The sequence below is a fragment of the Abramis brama genome (assembly GCF_963993115.1).
Source record: "Abramis brama genome assembly, chromosome: 2".
In the NCBI taxonomy this organism is placed as follows: domain Eukaryota; kingdom Metazoa; phylum Chordata; class Actinopteri; order Cypriniformes; family Leuciscidae; genus Abramis; species Abramis brama.
Genome location: NC_139964.1, coordinates 59,317,024 through 59,337,183, shown reverse-complemented (window position 1 = coordinate 59,337,183; position 20,160 = coordinate 59,317,024). Strand labels below are relative to the sequence as shown.

The 20,160-nt window shown below is 35.3% G+C and overlaps 2 protein-coding genes across 2 annotated transcripts; both read right to left on the bottom strand.

The window, feature by feature from the left end:
* Nucleotides 1-626: 626 nt before the first annotated feature.
* On the bottom strand, nt 627-10,922 carry cfap221 (cilia and flagella associated protein 221; the record flags this gene model as incomplete). The annotated part of the gene is made up of 24 exons (XM_084106662.1): nt 627-654; nt 844-888; nt 1,683-1,793; nt 1,889-1,984; nt 2,066-2,166; nt 2,326-2,484; nt 2,782-2,952; nt 3,063-3,170; nt 3,897-3,977; nt 4,189-4,286; nt 4,894-4,984; nt 5,160-5,255; nt 5,556-5,639; nt 5,727-5,814; nt 5,930-6,032; nt 7,425-7,554; nt 8,228-8,348; nt 8,566-8,725; nt 8,902-9,005; nt 9,574-9,674; nt 9,767-9,862; nt 10,115-10,201; nt 10,538-10,638; nt 10,793-10,922. 24 exons carry the CDS (start codon nt 10,920-10,922, stop codon nt 627-629), a joined length of 2,490 nt encoding a protein of 829 aa, XP_083962788.1.
* A 1,052-nt stretch (nt 10,923-11,974) lies between these two features.
* crfb15 (cytokine receptor family member B15) lies at nt 11,975-19,588 on the bottom strand. Its single transcript, XM_084095236.1, has 7 exons — nt 19,127-19,588; nt 17,168-17,285; nt 16,770-16,942; nt 16,020-16,174; nt 15,340-15,499; nt 14,959-15,089; nt 11,975-12,812 (listed from the first exon to the last, which is right to left on the bottom strand). The coding sequence occupies exons 1-7, from the start codon at nt 19,260-19,262 to the stop codon at nt 12,426-12,428; spliced, it is 1,260 nt and encodes a 419-aa protein (XP_083951362.1). The 5' UTR covers nt 19,263-19,588; the 3' UTR covers nt 11,975-12,425.
* Nucleotides 19,589-20,160: the final 572 nt, after the last annotated feature.

Here is a 20,160-nt window from a genome sequence, read left to right as displayed (position 1 = left end):
ATACAGTATATATAAAGTAACGTTATTATGTCAAATTTATTAAAATAAAAAATATACCGTACTTTGCACAAACTTGGAATTCATGTCAAATAGAGGACTGCTGTTATATATGGTAACTTGTCAAAAAAATTGGTACTATTTCTGATTTGTTTCCCTCAAATTATGCTCATATGAGTTGTTTCTACATATGCATGTAAATCTACCGTTTAAAACGACACCCTTGACTGACGAAGTGTTTTTCTGTAGTTTAGGTTTACTAGAAAGCATATTGAATGATGAATATTTAACTGAACTTGAGATTCCATACAAACACTGACCATAACATCTTTTTGGTTGCTGAGTTTTATGTGTCAGACATTTAATGCCATCTGGTGGCTTGTCATTGTATTTTGCTAAAATCTGCACGTTTACCTGAGATAGCACTGCATTTCACTGTCCATTTCCTTTTCTTTTGAAGATAAAAGTGCTATTTATTGTCACATGACGAGGCACAGCTGACTCTGCCAGTAGATTTCAATTCTTTTAATCTCCCCAGCACTTTTGGTCCCAGTCTGTTGTTCTGTGTTGACTCCGGCGGCTGCTCACGTGTGTCGCTGTGATCCAAAAATTAAAGAGAGGAAGAAAGTTCATCTCATGTCATCTTCATTTTGTAACCTGCACAACAAAGCAAATAATTTGCTGTTCTCATGCCCAGATGGTGGAATCAACTTCCCCTGCATGCTAGAACAAACAAAAACTGCCTTTTTGTTTTATGAATTGATGTTTTATAGCTTTTACTTCTCCAATTACCCTGTCAAAATGAGGATTATGAGATGGATTAATGATTAAAGTGCTGGTGCTCACCTTGTTGTTCCTGCAGAGGCGACTGGTGCTATTGGAGTTCTGAGACTTGCAGACAGAGAAGATTTAGGTTATGTTTCTATTCAACCATATATCAACCTCAAAATGACAGAAATAGCGGTCTAGTAGGTACTACGTTTGGTTTTAAACTTCCTTCGTGACCATTAAACGTAGTATAATGGAGTATGGAATTTTTCGCCACTAGGGGTCGCTAACCTCTTTACAATAACAAAGGCGTAGTTTGATGACGCAACATTTGCTAAGAATTATGGATCTTGTCATCAACGTCAAGCCGACTGATCTAATAATGTTAGCCATTACTCAGCTGATTTTCTCAGCTGTATCATACAAATAAATAGTTAAAAAATCATATATTGTGATTTCTGGATTTTTTTTTTTTGATTATGTCTCTCACAGTGGACATGCACCTATGATGACAATTTCAGACCCCTCCATGATTTCCAAGTGGGAGAACTTGCAAAATAGCAGGGTGTTCAAATACTTATTTTCCTCACTGTAGTATGAATTAAATTCGGATGTATAACATTCGCCATGTTGTCACTATCATGTGACCTACAGCGTCTGTTCCGTCGCTTCACTACTATTCATAAATCCTCCCGTTGCCTCATGGGATATTAAAGAGTCCAGTGGATGTGCATCTGGGTACTTTTCAGCTTCTGAAATACTATGAATTCAGACAAACTACTTTGCTCACATACTGTTTTTCACCAACCATATAGTATGGAAGTAGGCATATTATGATGCTGGGCATGATAAAGCACAAGACAATTAGCAATTCTCAATTAGCCAAAATGTTACATTGGATAACCCATTGTACCAACCCATTGCCTTCATCTTGATCCTCTTTAACAGATGTAGCTGAAGATCTCGCAGGCAGACCGAACTCTGCTTCAATCATCTCAGGAGTGAGACAAAGTTCTGAGCTCTCAGACCTGCCAGAGAAATCAAACCAGCATGAATCTGTAAATGGCGTCCCGAACAATCAACAACGGAGGGTTTATTCAAGCTGGTGTTAATCTATATTTACCCTCCAGTTACAATCTCGTCTCTGATGCTGTCGGGCAGACCCTGAAGAGCTGGAGGGGCCTCCACAGGCAGCAGGACAACACTGAACGGGTCACGCCTAGATATAAAAAAATATTGCATGTGTAAATAAGAGGTAAGCCAACAAATGAATGTTTATATGAGTGCGTGCAATACTTACATGCGTGGGGCGCAGTCGCTTCTTAGAGTCGAAATATTGAACAAAGTGCTTAAGGCCATACAGGGAAACTTCTTCCACATCATAATCCCTTTGATTATATCCTGCGTTTGATATTTTTAAGCAAATGTTTACAGGATGAATGTAAATCGTTTCTGTTCGTTTCAAACAGTAATATAGTACCAGCTATGACAGAAAACTTCATTTTAAAGCCACACTGATTGCTCTTTGTGAACGATGTGCAAAAAAATGTCTCAACAAACCTTTCTATCTAGAAACTTCTTCTGTGTTTGAGGGGCATGCACACCCACGACATTGCCCTTAGGGACAGTGTATCGTGGCAGTGGACACAAATGAAAGTCCAGGTCACACTCCAGGTAAAGTGGAGCTGGTTTGAAGGCATAAACGCATGGTGCAGGATTCTAAAAAAATTATAAAAAAGATCATATTAATTCAAACAATGTAAGACTGAGCCATGTTCAAACATGTCTATGATATGTCTAAATGAAAATGAAATTGAGAAATGCTGCTTTGGCAACTAGCTGTAGTAAAATAAAATACATTTTATTTTAGTGTAATTTAAATTTTAATGTATTATTTCAGGTAATGAAAAGGTTGTTTAATGATTCTACTTTAAGCTAATGATAACAACCCTGCTTTTTTCACAGAATAGGCATGGCGTTCTCAGCAGATGATGATAGGTGGCTCAAAAAACATACAAAGATCCGGAGAGGGTGGGCGTTGGGCAGTCTGAGAAGTGCTTCAGGTGCACTGAAACTAAGTGTGGGACCTAAATCCTGACGTGATCCATCATCGTCCTCTGGATTCTTATCTTCCTCATCATCACTGAGCTCTACAGATGGACATGTCACCACAGGCAACAGCTCATCCTGTAACAACACAATGCCGATTAGACCAAACACAATAGTTAGATTTGTTTCCAGATTTATTTTAATGTAAACAAATATAACAATTTTATGGCTAAAAATAACCTGTTTACCTGTGCTCCGGTGCGTAATGTCCTACACAGGTCAGGAGGAATGAATGTTGCTGCTGCATCATAGACAGATAATGGCTGATAACCCATCAGTCTGTAACGCTGGGGAACCTTAAAAATAGACATGCACAATTTTCATTATACTGGCTGGTTTGTTAAAATTTTTGTTCGGGAAAATACATATTAAAATGTATGATATGAAATGTATGGTTAAATATCATTAAAACAGTACTACTGTCATTTATAAACTCAGCACCATTTTGGATTAGTAAATGGCCTTCATGTGGCATTTCCTGATTTGGTAACACTTTATTTCGATGTTCCACTTAAGATATTCTATTAACTACACGTAACTTTGCAACTACATGTAAACTACCAGTCATTAGAGTATTAGTAGACTGTCTGCTTAATATATGCTAACACTTTATTTTGATGCTCCCCCAACAGACATTCTCTGACTATAAGTAACTGTGCAACTACACGTCAACTTATTCTGCTAACCCGAACCCTAACACCTAATCTTAAACTAACAGTCTACTAATACTCTGAGAGTTAGTTGACATGTAGTTGCAAAGTTAGTAAAGTGTCTAAAGTGGACCATTGAAATAAAGTGTATTTATTTATTTATTTATTTTTGTGTCTCACCACTCAACCATACACACACATTCACATAAGAACATCACTCTTGTATTTTTTTATAAATGTATACATATTACAAAACCACATCTGACATTTCAAGCCAAAAGTGGACATTTACAGGAACTTCAAGAAAAATTACATGGCAAAAAATTTCCTACCAGACAATAAAGGAGTGGGGAAAGCGCTTTCTTCCCGTACCTTTAGATCGAACAATGGAGTCCTGAGTTTCATATCTGCTTCAGGCATTCTTACAGGAATTTGGCCCAATGCATTCACAGCCTGAAAGCCACAACACAACATTGCTTTGAATGCCACAAAATGTGCCCTGATATTGCACATCTCAAATGTTGAACTGAAACTTTTGGGCATTTGTCGAACAAATGCACCCCTTTCATATGTTTCAATTCTATTTACAGTAACTGAAAATACTGAACTCTAGTTTTTGCATCAAAATTGTGTCATACAAGAATAATCATAAACAGTCTCTCACAAGTTCGTCAGGTTGGTCTTCAGGTATAAATGTATTGAAGGTAATGGGCAGAAGTTTTTCTGGTGTCAGCTTAAAAAAGTGTGGCTTCTCATCCCCATCTACAACAAAACAACAGATAATTATCTAAAAAATATATATTTTGGTGATATGACTTGTTACGACATAACTGCAATATACACTGTCGTTCAAAAGTCTGGGGTATACAAAAGGTAACACTTTATAATAAGTATACAGTAATAAAGTACTAACAAATAATTTGCAAACTATTAGTTTATAGTTAATTCATATTTTATATATTGTTACTATATCAATAGGCTTTTTATAATGTTTTTGAAAGAAGTATTTTATGCTCACCAAGGCTGTATTTAATTTCTAAAAAAAATACAGTAAAACAGTAATAAAGAAATATTATTACGATTTAATTACGAAAATAACTGATTACTATCTGAATATATTTTAAAATGTAATATATTCCTGTAGATGACTTTACTCCAGTCTTCAGTGTCACATGATCCTTCAGAAATCATTCTAAAATGCTGATTTAATGTACAAAAAACATTTCTTATTATTACCAATGTTGAAAACAGTCTTTGATGAAGAAATTGTTTGTAACCCTGTAAAACTCATTACTGTCATTTTTATACAATTTAATGTGCCCTTGCTTAATACAAGTATTAATTAAAATAATAACAATAAAATCCCAACCTAATTCTTTATCTCCCTGCAGACTCCTGGTTTTGCGAACAAGTTCTCTTAATGACACAAGCCTCTTGTTCATACGACATTGAAGAACAACCTCGATTAAACACAACACAATGTAACATTATTATACATATTAATACTGTCACACATTTTATATAGATAATCAGCACAGTGAGTTGAAAACAAGCACCGTAGTAATGCTTTAAATAATAGTTTAATAACATTCAAATTCATTTACATTTATAAGGTTCAGTTACGAGTTATGTTACCTTTCGAGCAGCCTGCTGGAAGAGTCTGAGTGCTCTCTGTCTGACCTCCAGCTGGCCAGTGCCATACCTGATGAAATCAGCAGTGCATTCTGGGAACTATAACACAGAGCTGTTGAATAAGTCTAAAAGATATGAATTTTAATATAATGACTTCCGCTAGATGCTAACATTTACATGCTAACTGTATGTGACAAATGGTATCAATACGCAATTTTATTATGATATGAGCTTGTTATACTTACTTGCTACCTACTCAAAACTGTGTACTTTCTTACATCAGTGAAGTACATACTTGTAATATAAGCATGCAAATTAGGACAGAGCCGAAACGAAAGATACAGACTAGAAACATGATTTTTAAAGATCAAGATGTCAATAAGAAAGACTAGCACGTACCTGTCCAGCATCTCTTAAAATTCGCCTTGAGAAAAGTCTCGTTGAAGATCTTGAAGAGGCCACTGACTCACCACTGTATTTTAGCTGAAACACACATATTAAGTATATAAGCATTCAGTGGAAAGTGACAAAAAAATATTTAATATGAATCAAACCAATTCACTGGCTTACTTTGAAAGCAGCAACTGCCTCATCTTGCTCCTTCAAAATTTTAAGTTTTTGTTTGGTTGAACATGGGTCGTCACCCAGATCAACTTGCCTAAGGATAAAACACACTAGTTTTAAGGGTTTTGCAGTTCACTTTATTATACTGTATGTAAAATCAGAATATGTCATCTGTCATATATGTTATACAATCACATGGAGCAACACACCAGTGGATATGATTGGCTTTCTCCTCCTTTTGTTGGACCTTCTTTAAAAACGCAGCTTCCTTCATCTCTCTTGTCTGGTCTGCAACCTTGGTATAAGACAAGGCTTCAACAAATAAAACATACGGGTATCTTGAATTAAATAACTGTGGTTTCTGGACACATCATTACATATTTGATTAGTTGTATGTTGTTTAACAAATCTAATCCAAATCTTTTAAAACTGAATTCTGTATATGTGTTTCAGCCATAACAGTCAGTCTATAATTCAATGTTTTTGTTATTGTGATATATCACATATTTGGCATCATACACACCAGAGTGGTTAAGAATTGTTTCTGAGAGTCAGGTAAAAAAAAAAGAAAAAGAGAGAGACTTTTTTCATCTCTACTTCTGTCATCAGATTTTGTGATGACTGATGAGGGCAGCACAAAATAAAGTGGTACATACAATGTAAGCTAAAGAATGGCCTTAGAATTCAAGAAAAGCACCACTGTAAAAGGCCATTTTCAGGTTGGGTAACTTGCAAAAGGGGCATAAAATGGGACTTTATTTATTATTATCTAAACTCCACTCTGCTGAAAGGACCAGATTCGATCACATCAGCAACAATTTCCATGCCGGTCAGGGCAAGTTTTAGCTTTTTAGTGCTGGTTAGATGCTGGTGAACCGCCATAAAGGCCTCGATATACTTCAAGCGAAATCGAAGAACATGAAGTCATGTGAAGTCATTTAGAACAAAATCAGGCCAAAACAAAGTTCGTTTGGAGTTTGTTTTGGGAGTTTGAAACAGCTTGCCAAAGCGATTACGCAATAGTGTACTCCGTGGCTCCGCCTTCTTTGACGTGGAACTCTTCTCCGGTTCATTTCTTCTGCTCAATCTGTCAAGGTCAGATATCCGTGAGTAAAAATATGAACACACTGGAGAGCCGCTTTATAGTAGAAAATGTTTCATGTTATAGTAGACAATGTTTTCATGTTTAATATGGTAAAGCTGCTGCTTTAAAGCCATCTATTGTATGAAGTGCAATATAAATAAAGTGACTTGACTCGACTGGAGAGTCAAATTGCAGAGCTTGTGCAAACATATCCACATCGCTATGATCAGATGCTTTCTTAACAGCTATTTTCTCACCGCTGTTATTTTTGTGTGTGTTTATTTTGTTATTAAGAGGAAAGCGCACATATTTACATATTCATCTTAAGTTCGCTCTCAGCAGTGTGGGCAGTGTCGGGATGTTCGCTAACAGTATATTTCGAAATTCCATTCACCTCGAAACGAAGAACAACAAAAAAATTTGCATCAAGTAAATCGGGGCCTTCAAGGGCAAAAACATTGGTCTTTGAAGCTGGTTGACCAATGCAAGTTAAAAAGCCTGGTGGACACATCAGCATTCCAGCATGGCAGTTGCTGCCTTTGCCAAACTTTCATTTCCACGGTTTTAGTTGTTAACATGCACCTCATAGGCCCTCTGGATGAGTACTGTGGTGTTCTTACCCTCCCGGAGGTCCTTGTATCTTATTTTGTCTTGTGGCTGGAGAAGCATTTTAACCAGTCCTGCATGAGTGGTGACATCTGTGGTGGAAACCTGCAGTTGTGGATCAGGTTTGCTCTTCTTCTTGCTGCCCTATAAGAGTAAAAACAGAATAATGTGATTGTATGCATGATGAATCACTATGTGATTGCTGCATGATAGTTTCAACCAGAACTCCCACCAGCCACCAGCACTCATTCCTTCATTATCATTTAATTTACATTATCATTTGATTGATATCTTTTGATTTACATAAATTGCTGATTTAAATAAAACAAATAGAGTTTTTAATATAGAAATAAAAAAATCTAACAAAATCAAACAATACCACAGTTACAATCTTTGCTGCCTTATGATTGTAATTCTGTGTATGTGTTTCCCACATTTGAAAGGCTGTGCAGTCAATTCTAATTCAATTCAGTAAGCTCAGTGCAAACAACAAAATTAAACTTGTAATTCAATCTCAAACAAACCGCTACTGCTACTGTTTTTAAAGGCCCAAAATTAAATTGACCTCAGCTAATTCAAATTCCTGCATCTGCACAGCCTAAAACCATTTAGACCCTGTTGAAAAGACAAGCACGACTTTCTGTTTTGGGTGCTGGTTGCCTTGCTTAACTAAAAGGACCATGCTGGATGACCAGAATTGTTGCTGGTAAACAGCATGGCTTGGCTGTTACTCCAAACCAGCACTGAAATACTTGATAGTTGAAACTGATATTTTCAGAATATAAATAAAAACAAGAACAATAATATAATTTCTTACCTTCTCCAAGGAAGGAGATATTTTCAGTTTATGATGGGATGTAACAGCCAGAGATTTTCCATCAGCAGTCTTCCGTTCTTCAACAAAATGATCATCATCATCACCATTTCCATCAGGTTTACTGAGGCATAGAGAACAAAAATGCCATTAATGTTTTTGCAAAAGCATCTGAACTCAGACATTTACACAACATTTTACTTTTTTTTTTACAATAACATTAACATTTTTAGGATGTAAATGCTATTGTAAAAAATAACATAGCATGTTCCTATTTGGTTACTAAGGTGTTATGAGTGTTTTCAGTGCATTGGAATCTTTTATTTTTCCTGTTGTATTACCTGAGCAGCAGGTATGGAGATGAGGAACCCGTCACTGTCCAGACGACAGGTTTGGAATTGAACTGAGAGATGATCAGCTGTAGTGTGATGTCAGCTGTACCATACCGCAGAGGTGTAAATGTCACTTTTAACGTGGTCTTTCCATTTGCTGGAATGATCCCTGATTAACATACGGATAACATCTGTTATTTATATTGATGTTACAGTAAATGAAATACAAAGTAAGTCCAGTATATGTTTGATCACCAACTAGAGTTCTATCAGTATTTATGCACTTATACTGGTTTTCATTGCTCTCTAACAGCAGATATGTCGATTGTGAAGGAAACTGGTTACCTGAAAGCGGTCTTACAGTGAAGGCCTTATGGGGCTCAAGGCAGTGCACTTGGAACTCAAAGTCTATTGGACAACTGCAGCCAAGTGGAATCACATGACTGGCACTATAAAAGCAAAAGAAATTCAAATTATGTCTCTTATGCTTACCAAAGTTGCTTCAAAAATATAGTAAAAACAGTAATATTGTGAAATATTCTTGCAATTTAGAATGACGGTGTTCTATTTGAATGTATTTTAAAATGTAAATTATCCCTGTGATGGCAAAGCTGAATTTTCAGCATCATTCCTCCAGTCTTCAGTGTCACATGATCCTTCAGAATCATTCTAATATAATATTCTAAGTATAAGAAACATTTCTTATTATTATCTATGTTGAATATTTTTGTGGAAATTTTTCAGGATTCAGGATAGCAAGTAAAAAAAATGTATTTCAGGATAGTAGGTAAAAAAAAAAAAACAGCATTTATTTAACAATGTAAAAGTCTATACTGTGACTTTTGATTGAATGTAATGTATCTTTGTTAAAATATGTATTAATTTCTTTTTAAAAAAATGACCCCAAACCTTTGAACAATAGTGTGTATCTACATATATCTTAGTTATTTTATAACAACAATGTTATCATACAGTTATTTTACACGTTATTGGTGTAATATGATAATTATTGTATACCTCTGCCCGAGTGGCACTGGGGGAAGAATAATGTGAGATGGGATGTGAAGGTCATTGATAACAGGATACGCATGAACAGGAACCAGTAAGTTCTCCTCTCCCTGACACAAACACAAAACACAGACACATCATAGCTGTTCTGAGTCCTTTCAGAATTTGGATGGCCAAATAGTAGACAAAAAAATGTTTTTACCATGCCATGAATCCTGATGTTATCAGAAAAGTAACGCCACTCATCCGGTCGGAAGAGCACTGTAACAGTGTAAGCCAGACCCGGAACCAGTCGGCACTGCATTTAAAACAGGGACTACAATCAGCACTGGCTGATATTTTGAACATCATGGTATGAGTGAATTTCATAATCTTAATGGTCATAAAATAAGCCAAAAATAATAATAATAAAATAAAACTATAATAAAGAAATATAGCCCAATCATTTCTCGACAGGTTTTGTTCATGAAACTAAAATAATCAGGAATATTATATACAATTTTTAAAGCCTATCTGTAAAAGTGATATTTGTAAGTCAGTTGATGGTTACCTTTTTGGTGTACTTAATTTGGAAATGCCTTGTCTGAGGGGGTAAAATGTGGACACTGAGCACGTCAGAGGAGACATTGACAAGTTTCTTGGGAAAAAAACAACAGCTTTTGTCATTACATCATACTTCCTCTCATATTCTTCCCCTTCTGTAATGTCGCTTTCAGCTACAACTCATGAGATGTTTCCCACTGACCGCAGAGTACTATCAGTGGAAATTTTGTAATGTGAATCAGAAAATGGAGTCTCCAGTCAAGTCTTTAGAATTAAATAATAAATAATTTTGACACAAACAAGTCACATTATATAACCATTACATGAGTCATGAAACATTCCGGAAAAAAAAACTTCAGTTCACACTAAACATGTATTCTATTCGGTTTTAGCAAGAATATGAACAAAGTAAAAAAAAATAAAAACAAACCAGGATTTTTCTATAATCCTTTCCTACTTCAAAGCCACTGAAGTGCAGCTCTGATGGTTCGGCTTGAACTATACTGTTACTCTTCAGTTTGGCAAACACCCCTGAAAGATAACATACAAAGACACATTTATACATTAATGTGAAATGACAAATGTTTATCAGTTTCATAAGATACAAGAATTGTTGGTGGCCTGCTAAAAGATATAATGTTTAAGAAATAAATATGATTTTAAAAACAACAACAGTGTAACTTACTAGTTTCCAGAAGGTGATGGGGGACATTTCCACTCTTTCTGGTGTCCTCCAGAAGTTGGCTTAGAGGAAGTAAGTTTTTTTTCTTCACACTCTTGGAGAAAGTCTCTGAGGCAGAATGAACCACCTCCATGCCAACTGGACTTTACCGAGATTCTTGATCATAACACACAATCTACACCTGTGAGCGGATAGTTGACATGCCATTTCAAGCAGTATCCTTCAGTGTGACATTCAATAGTAATGTAACGTTACTCTCTTAAACAATATTTTTAAAAGTCTTGTATAATTATTATACATGGTGTTTATGTGTAATTTATATAAATATATAAGTTCCCATCTCTCCTGCTTAACTTTAGAGCTTCAACATAAATCAGTTATTTATATAAGAGCAAATAACGTTAACTGAGGAAATTTCCAATGGATGGTTTGTTATGAAAAACATACCGGAAGTTAACGTTAGATTTTGACGACACTGTAAAACACACAACGTCGCCATTAAAAGGAGTGTTTTATTTCATATTTAATACTTTGGTTTAGGTATTCGTTTGTTTGTTAATTCAAATATATCTGAATTGAAATTCATATTTCAAAACGCACTTGACAAAAAACTCACTAGAAACTCAAACAACGTAACGTTACCTGCTGATCCTCCATTGAAGTCACGTCAACAATCCCATCACCATGACAACAAGAGAGCGTACGAAGAGCAAAAAGGTCTAAAGGTCCATTGTTTAACTTTTTCTTCTTTCTATTGTTTCACCTACTTCTTATATTTATATATAAGATTATAATAAAATACATCTGAAGTTGCCAAAAAAAGAGAGAAAAGTGCCAAACAGTTATTTATAGAAAATATTATTATAGACCAATGGTTATCAACAGCGCAAATTAAGTAAAAAAAAAAAAATGTATACACATTTATTACGTTATATATTGTGTTGTATTACCCTGTCAGTAAATGACAAAAACACGAATTAACTGACGGCTTTGACATCTTTCTCTCTTCTGACAAACGCAATCAATTATTTTGGAAAGTCGTGGAAACTTTTTTCAGTTTTTTTTTTTTTTTTTTCTGTATTGGAGCAAGTGGAAATACAAACATTATATTTGCAATTATGATGGCATGTTAATAGCGTCCGTTTATATGCATTTATAATGGGAAATAAAGACATTTGAAGTTGCTCAAAAACCTTTTTTTTATTTCATGAAACCAAAAAATTTACAAAATATTTTATAGACCTAAATTATATTTAGTACAATTATTACAAATATAATTGAACTATTGCAGAACAGATGCATGCGTGAAGCTCAGTGCTAACAACATCATAAAACTGTGTTATAACTTAATTAACTGGGCTAACAGAGAAGTGTAATTCAAGGAAGAGAAATCCAACTCTGTTCCAATTTACATTTCATAATAATAGCAATACAACCATACAATGATAATAAAAGTTTCTCAAAAAAGTACATTCGGTCTAATATTAGCATGAGTAAACAGCTTTTTATGCAAGAAATTATATACATTCAACAGACAGCCATTTCACCACTGCATATGCATATCTATATATATTTAATATTTGCTGCAGAAATTTAGATTATTCTTAAGTAAATACATTTCAGCTTTTTGGTGACTTCAGCAAATACATTCAGTTTGTTTCAGCTCAGAGCTTGTGACTGCTACGTTGTAGTAACAAGGTCGAGTGCTAGTGGAGCCTCCAAAGTGGGGTTGATTTAAATGAGCCAGTAGTGTGTTATTCGAGCATAACGGGTAGAGATGATTAGGGTAAAATGATGGTGCAGGTTTCATGTGTATGAGCCGTTTGTAGTCCTCTTCCACCTCTTGTATTGGGCCGAGATCACAGGCTATCCCAGAGTCCTTGTCCTCTAAGATCTTGCTTTTCTCACCGAACGCTTCATAAAGATGGTCTTTAGATATGGCACTGATTTTATCATGCTGTTCTTTCTGGTGTGGAGAATGTTGGGTTGCCTCAGGATTCCAAAATGATGGTACGAACAGATTCTAGAAGGAACCAGTATTAAAAATATGGTTTAAACAGTGTTGTTATTCTTGACTAAAACTATATATTAAAAAGTTTTTTAGTAAAGCTGAAATAAAATAACTGAAATATGTTTAAATTGAAGGCTCCCACTTTATATTAAGTGTCCTTAAATACAATGTACTAACATTTATAGGTAGAATATTTAACTTTCTTTTGTAAAAAAAAAAGTCAATACATCATCAATCCTCGCTCCGCGTCGTGCCTAACAACGCTCCTTAGCTGTTCTAAATTCAATGTAAAACACGGATTCAAGGGGCTTATTGCTTTTATAAAACGGTTACTCTATAATAATATTAATTTTAATAGTTATTTTATTCAGAAAATAAACACCAGCAACAAAAAATATAACAAGGTTGCCAAGCAACACATGCAGCAACAAAGAATCACAAACGGCAGTTGCGCAGTAATAGGCCTATGTCACGAAAAAATTGAAGACCGGAAGTACGTCTTTTAGTAGGGATGCGGCTCTTCCGGTTAGCTTTTTACAATGGCGGAGTCCGATAGATAGCCTACCGCTGGACCAAATCTCTCCGCAACCTGCCTGAAGTCACATATGACGATGTGGTTCGGATGGTAAATGAAAACTCTCAAGTGGAAACGTCAAAACTGAGGAAAGGGTACAAGTACTACATACCCGGTACACTACAACAACAGCTGCGGGTGTAGCCTGCCATTGTTTTTATAGCTCTAGCCGTTCGCCAGTAAGGTAAACGTTTCTATGGTAACAGCGAGTTGGACCAATCAGCAGACGTTGCTGCTACGCTTAGGATTGTGGGTAGTGTAGTTATTTTTTCATAAGATCGTGGATAAAACATGTTTTTCTTAAAACAAGGTTGATTTCATACGAACTTATAGCTTCTATAGGAGCAAAAACCTTTGTTTCACAACCTCATAGCTCGTGGTCAGTCTACCTCGGATGGTTTAGACATTATGGCTAATAATCTAAATCCTTATCGAGAAATACTGTTGACCGGAAGTTCTGAATCCCTACTCCGCGTTCCGGAAGCAGGAAGTGTGACATAGGCCTATACTAATGTAATGCGGTCACAGGTGTATGTTTGTTGAGTAATTTACAGCAGCTTCGAACACGGCTCAACCAATCAGAATCAAGGACCGGAACTATCCGTTTTATAAATCAGGGTAAAGGTCCTGAGTCCGAAATTTTCACATGCGTTTTTTCGTATTCGTGATTCGGTGGCTCTGAATTGTCAAAACACCATTCAAAATGCTTGCTACGGATGCGAAAAACGCAGAAAATCGAACCCGATCCGAATTTTTTTATGATGGACGAAAGTTTCGGAGGCAGTGTACAAGCGCGATTGACATAACGTGAGGTCGTATTTATTTTTTAACGTGCGAAAATTTCGGATGCGAATTTCTGACTCATTAAGCCTGTATAGCCTGTTTTAAGTGTATATATTTTAGACCTGCCAAAGGATGGTTCTCGTGGGAAATTGCGTACATGCGTTACTCGCCCGTGCATGTCTTGTCATATTCGTAAATAGATAAAAGTTGCTCCGGCTACAGGGAATCCGTTTAATCACCCGTTTAAAAAAAAAAAAAAACACAGAGGAGAGTCTGCTGGCAAAAAGAGATAATGGTAATAAAACAAGAATCAACATTAACTTGGCTTTTTGGAGATGGCGAGACTGAGGGATTTGAAATGTAAAAGATAAGCGGAGATGGTGTTTTTATTACTCAACAGGAGAGTATGGTATTTTATTGAACAGATAAATTGTCAATGTATGCAGTTACAGTTTCAAAAGTTATAGCATACCTATAAATGAACAATTTGATACAATGCACTTATTGTGTACATGTTTTTACAACGTACTTATATTTCAAAATCTATAATTACACGGTTCCCTTACTTCTTAATCCACCCTTAAACCCATCCATACCAGCCAAACCTGTCCCTAACTTACCCATATCTCACCTCAATAGCAGAAAAAGTGTTTAAATAATACAACATGAACACAATAAGTTGTACCTAACATTGAACTTAAGAATTATTATGTTAAATACACCTAATATAAAGTGGGACTAATTGAATTAGTAAATGAACTAAAAATAAAATAAAAATGAAAACTGAAAATATAAAAATACCTTGAGATGTTCTGGCATTTTGGTTTTAGGGTACAGGTATTTGTACAGTTTATAGATGAACCAGACACCCAGGATTCCCAGAGGAAGAATGACGGCAGCAGCTGTCAGACAGCTGGTGAGCACTGATGTCACTTTGTACACACACACACACACCATCATCATCATCATCATCTTCATCACCACCATCAATGTCATGTTGGTTCTTAGTTTAACAGTAGATGAGATCTGTATCTATCTGCAGTCTTTGAATGAAGGCATATTTTGCTCATAGAAAATATCATATTGTAAAGCACAATATTATCTATGCATTTATATCGTTTTATATAGTATACTATTACATCTCTTGATATGAGTGACAGGTGTAGATGGAGATACACTTACCAGGTATGTTGGTCACACACACAGCATCACTGAACTGTCCCACACTTGTGAAGCCTGTGGAAAGCACCTGTGCCTGAGCACAAAATCTGCTCCATGAATGTAGTCCTTTAATAGTCAGTTTAACATCTTTGCTGGGTTCAGTAACCTTCCTCACCACTGCCTATCAGGGACACAGATCATCTTATGGTTATTTTGAAGATATGGATATTTATTGGTGGCTTGTACACGTGAGGCTCCACATCAGATCTTTTAAATGTTGTTTAAATTTAAACGAGATAAAATATTCCTATTTGACAACAAGGTCTATATATTAACATAACAGAGTTTGAACACACAATCAATTATTTTCTTTATATTATATGTAATGATTCTTTCTTTTCAGTAGGGCTGTTCATAATAAAGCAAATACATACTTTAAATGGTCTATTCATCACTCCAACAAACATTTTGTGTCAATTACAAAAACATTATATTGTTAACAGTGCTTTTAGCATAATTTCGGTACTATTATAGTTTTTTTATTAATAATTTGAAGTAGTTTATTAAATAAATTAAGTTTTAATAAAACAGTTTTAGTTTTAGTTATTTAGCCCTTAGTTTAATAATTTAAGTGTACAGCAAATATGTCTGAGGATTCAAGCTGTTCAGAATGATACAGAAGAATATAAGCATTTTTATACCGCATCTTCGTGTTCTCCGGTCCAATATTTGATGGCGTAGGTCACTTGAGAAAATATGTGTGAAAGTTTTCTCACTTTCAGCACTGGGGGCTGGACATAAACATCCAAGCTATGATTTCGGATGACAAGACGCACAGTAGGGGGTCCTATGATACCTACAGGGGAGCAAAGCAGTTTAAATAATTGTTACATATGAATGTTATATTGACTTAGAGGTGTAGTAAGTGATTTCTGAGAATTATTGAAGATAATGATGACAAAGAACGACAAGGAAGAACAAAAAATGTACATATAGTACACAAATTGTTGTTAATCGCCAGCAGCACACACTCAAAACCAATGTTACTGACGTATGAGCAGAATCAACACAACCTCTGCGTCAGTTTTCAGGCCTTCCTGCTAAGTCTTTCCGGCACTGGAAAGCTTTTCTGATATTAACGCGGTTCCTAAAGCTCTTGCCTGATCATAACCCTTCTTTTTCCAGTGATATTCCTCTGAGCTTTACTCTTTTGTAATGTCTCTCAGCCATCTCTCTTTCTACAGTCTTTCCTCAAAGTCTTTCTTGCTCTCTCTTTCTCCCCTCCCACATCATGAGTGGACACGCCCCCTGCTGCCGATTGGCTACAAGTGTGTTGTGGCACTCGGTCCGATCCACTTTCAGCAGCGTTTCTCAGAAATCGCTTACTGCACCTTAAACACAACAGAGCGTATAGCGCAAACTAAGAACGGCAAATACAGATTCACACTTACTGTCCTTATTAGGTATAAATGGGCGTGGCCATGCATCAACCCACTCAGAGAACAGCTCCTGATCCTCTGCCCGCACTTGGAAAATGTAGGTCCCATATATAACTGGCAGTTCTCCAGCATCACATTTCAGCTCTTTGGTGTTCACACAGAGGGAAGCGTTTTCATTTCTCAGGCTGCAAGGTGAGGGCAGATTACAATCACAAAGTATGTTAGGTAAATATGTTATTAGGTAAAGAATAGGCCTATTGTTTTCAACTTCTGCAAAAGCTCAGAAGTATCAGATTCCAGTAGAACAATAGTTCAGTGATGGGTATATTTTATAATGGCATACAAGCATTTTGTTTGCTATATTTTTCTTCCATGTCGGAGTATTTAAGATGCATTTCGAGTGTACTTACATATATCTTGCCGTGTATGTCACGTTGCTCATGTTATTGTGTGGAGATGTCCATTCGATAACTGCACCCATATTGATGGAGGTCACCTTCACATTCTGGGGTCCAGCCAGCTTTGTTTCTGAAGTAAAATAGAGTATCACCACAGTCAGTAATACATTATATAGAGAATTTTTATAAAGAATTAATAATGTAATATTTCCCCTGAGTTTCACAAGGCTTAAGCTAGTCCCAGACTAAAATGCATGTTTGAGCTGTTTTAACTGAAAGCAACTTGCACAGACATATCTTAAAATATGTCACTTTCATTTTTCATTCACTTTCGTTTTGTCTCAAGATGCACACCAGTCATGTTTTTTTTTTTTGCTAAGGCACTTTTATCTAAGACCTGTCTGTTAAACCAGGCCATAAAGTATTTGGATGTTTAAGTATGAATGTCATTGCATTAGATTAGGGGTTCCCAAACTTTTTCATGCTAAAACCCAACTAGAGAAGTATGATCAAACTTAGTGCTACATATTTTTTTTCCTCTCTGCTAGCCACCAGTAGGTCATGACCCAGTTAGAAACCCACTGTACTTAATAAAAACATTTCTGAAGAAACAAATGATGCTGTTCACAGAATTAACTTTAAATGTTCACATAGGTGTCGTGCAGCAGTGTAACCACTGGTTATGTAAATGTTCCACTAACCTTTAACAACCAGACAATCAGTGTTAGAATACTTTTCAATCATTTTGAACACGTCTGTTGTTTTACCATTTAAAAGCAATGAATGTTTTGCTTGAAAAATGTAGTTTATAAAAAACTACACTATTCCCAATACAAAGACATTAAAAATAGTGTTGGCTCAACATAAAAATAAACTAATGCAACACTCATCAATCTTTTGGATCAATGTATCATTTTTATCTTTTTGCAACTTCAAATGAAATTAAGTTCATCCAACAAACTACACAGAGTTAGAAGAACCTAATTTGTAACTTTAAAAAAATTACTTGAATTGTAGGCCTGGAACCAATTTATCTTATCTATTTTATTTAAAATCCACTGCTATCACAGTATGAACAAGTCAAATATTAGTTGTCACTAGCACTAGCACAATGGTAACCACAAAAAATTCAACATTACAGGAACTCTTTAGAAGTCAAACACAACATTAAACACTTACAGGTATTTCCCCTTCACTGAAACACAAATACAATGATACTTAATTTCAACATCATAATCATGCTGGGAACTATAAATCCACATGCCTAATTTCCCCAAATTATCAATTTATTAAGTTACTATTTTTTTTTAACCAATTAACAGAAATTTGAGTTTAAATTGCATACAATATTACGTTAATGCAATTATCAACATTATGGTGACAAGACAAAATGTTTCAACTTAAAAGTTTGGTTACACTTTATTTTGATGGTCCACTTTAGACATTCTACTAACTGACTTTGCATCTACATGTCAATTAAGTCTGTCATAGAGTATTAGTAGACTGTTAGTTTAAGGTTAGGGTTCAGGTTTGGAGAATAAGTTGACATGTAGTTGGACAGTTACTTATAATCAGAGAATGTCTGTTGGGGGAGCATCAAAATAAAGTGTTAGCATAGGCTATATTAAGCTGACGGTCTACTAATACTCTAATGACTGGTAGTTGACATGTAGTTGCAATGGTACTTATGGTTAGTGGAAGGTCTATTGGGGACCATTAAAATAAAAGTAAAAGTACTGCACATTTTATAAGTCTAAATACTATTTTTTTTAAACAATATTAATACACTATAGTATCATACAATTCTTTGTAAAGGTCAGTCTTAACACTGTCAATGAAAATAAGTACAGTTTAAGTACAGTAAGTACACATACAAAATGATTAAGTACAAAAACAAACAAAAAAAATATATGGTTTAATTTCAAGATATTACCTAAAAGCAATAATTATAAAGAAGCAAATAATACTGACCAGAATAGGTTGGGTGAACATCCTTGGTCACAAAGAATATGAGAGCCAACACCTTGAGCTTCACAAACATGACTGACATAATCACTGATGGTGCAAGTCGAGTCGGGGAGCTTTTAAACTTCAGTATATTTGTCATGTGCTCAAGTCAAGAGGAACCAGAAGCAATATGACTCAACTGCTTCCTCTTTGAGACGGGGATGAAAAAAAACCCAACAACCACAAAACGTCTGGCTACAGACTAAGGTCATTTATTGACTATAGTATACAAGGTTAAAATGCAAACATTCAACTGAACCTTGTAGTGCTAAATGAGCTTGACTTTGCAATAAATTAAATACCTCATGTATTGACAAAATTTCACATCCTTGCAAAAATGTTTTAAATAACGTTACACATCACTGGTAGCACAGCTGCCAAAGAAAGAATCGCTAGTGTTTCCCCAATCCCATTACACAAACATCTGAATATCTTTTTCAGCTAACAGAATCCATTCTACATAAACATGGACTTTGCTTTATGTGTTATGTTTTCAGCGGTTGTTATCTGGGAATGACATAACGTTACCTGAAGGCACGGTTGATGTTTATGTAGACTGACAAACTCTGTCAGACTCTAAAATTATTTTATTTTTTCTTTCATAAGTCACGTTTTAACAACAATTTCTATTGTGTGTGAATATAGTGACATTCATTCCTGGACAGTAAAATTCTTGACTAGCAGGGAAAAAACAGGGAAACTCCTGTGGTTTGGAAGTTAACAGACTCAACACTGCCCCTAGTGGCTACTATGTAACTTACCTCGCCATTCAGTCGTCTTTTTGAAGCATTATACAGTTTAAAATGATTTGATATATTTCCATTGGTCAACTGATAAAACAATAAAATAAAAAATAAAGCTCTAAATTTAGAGATTGTAATATTAAGCAGATAAGAATTTTAAATGTAATTTTTATTTTACTTTGTCTATTTATTGCGCATTTCACAAACCATCATGCTTGTTTTTAAAGCCACATGGTAGCTTGAATTAAATATCTA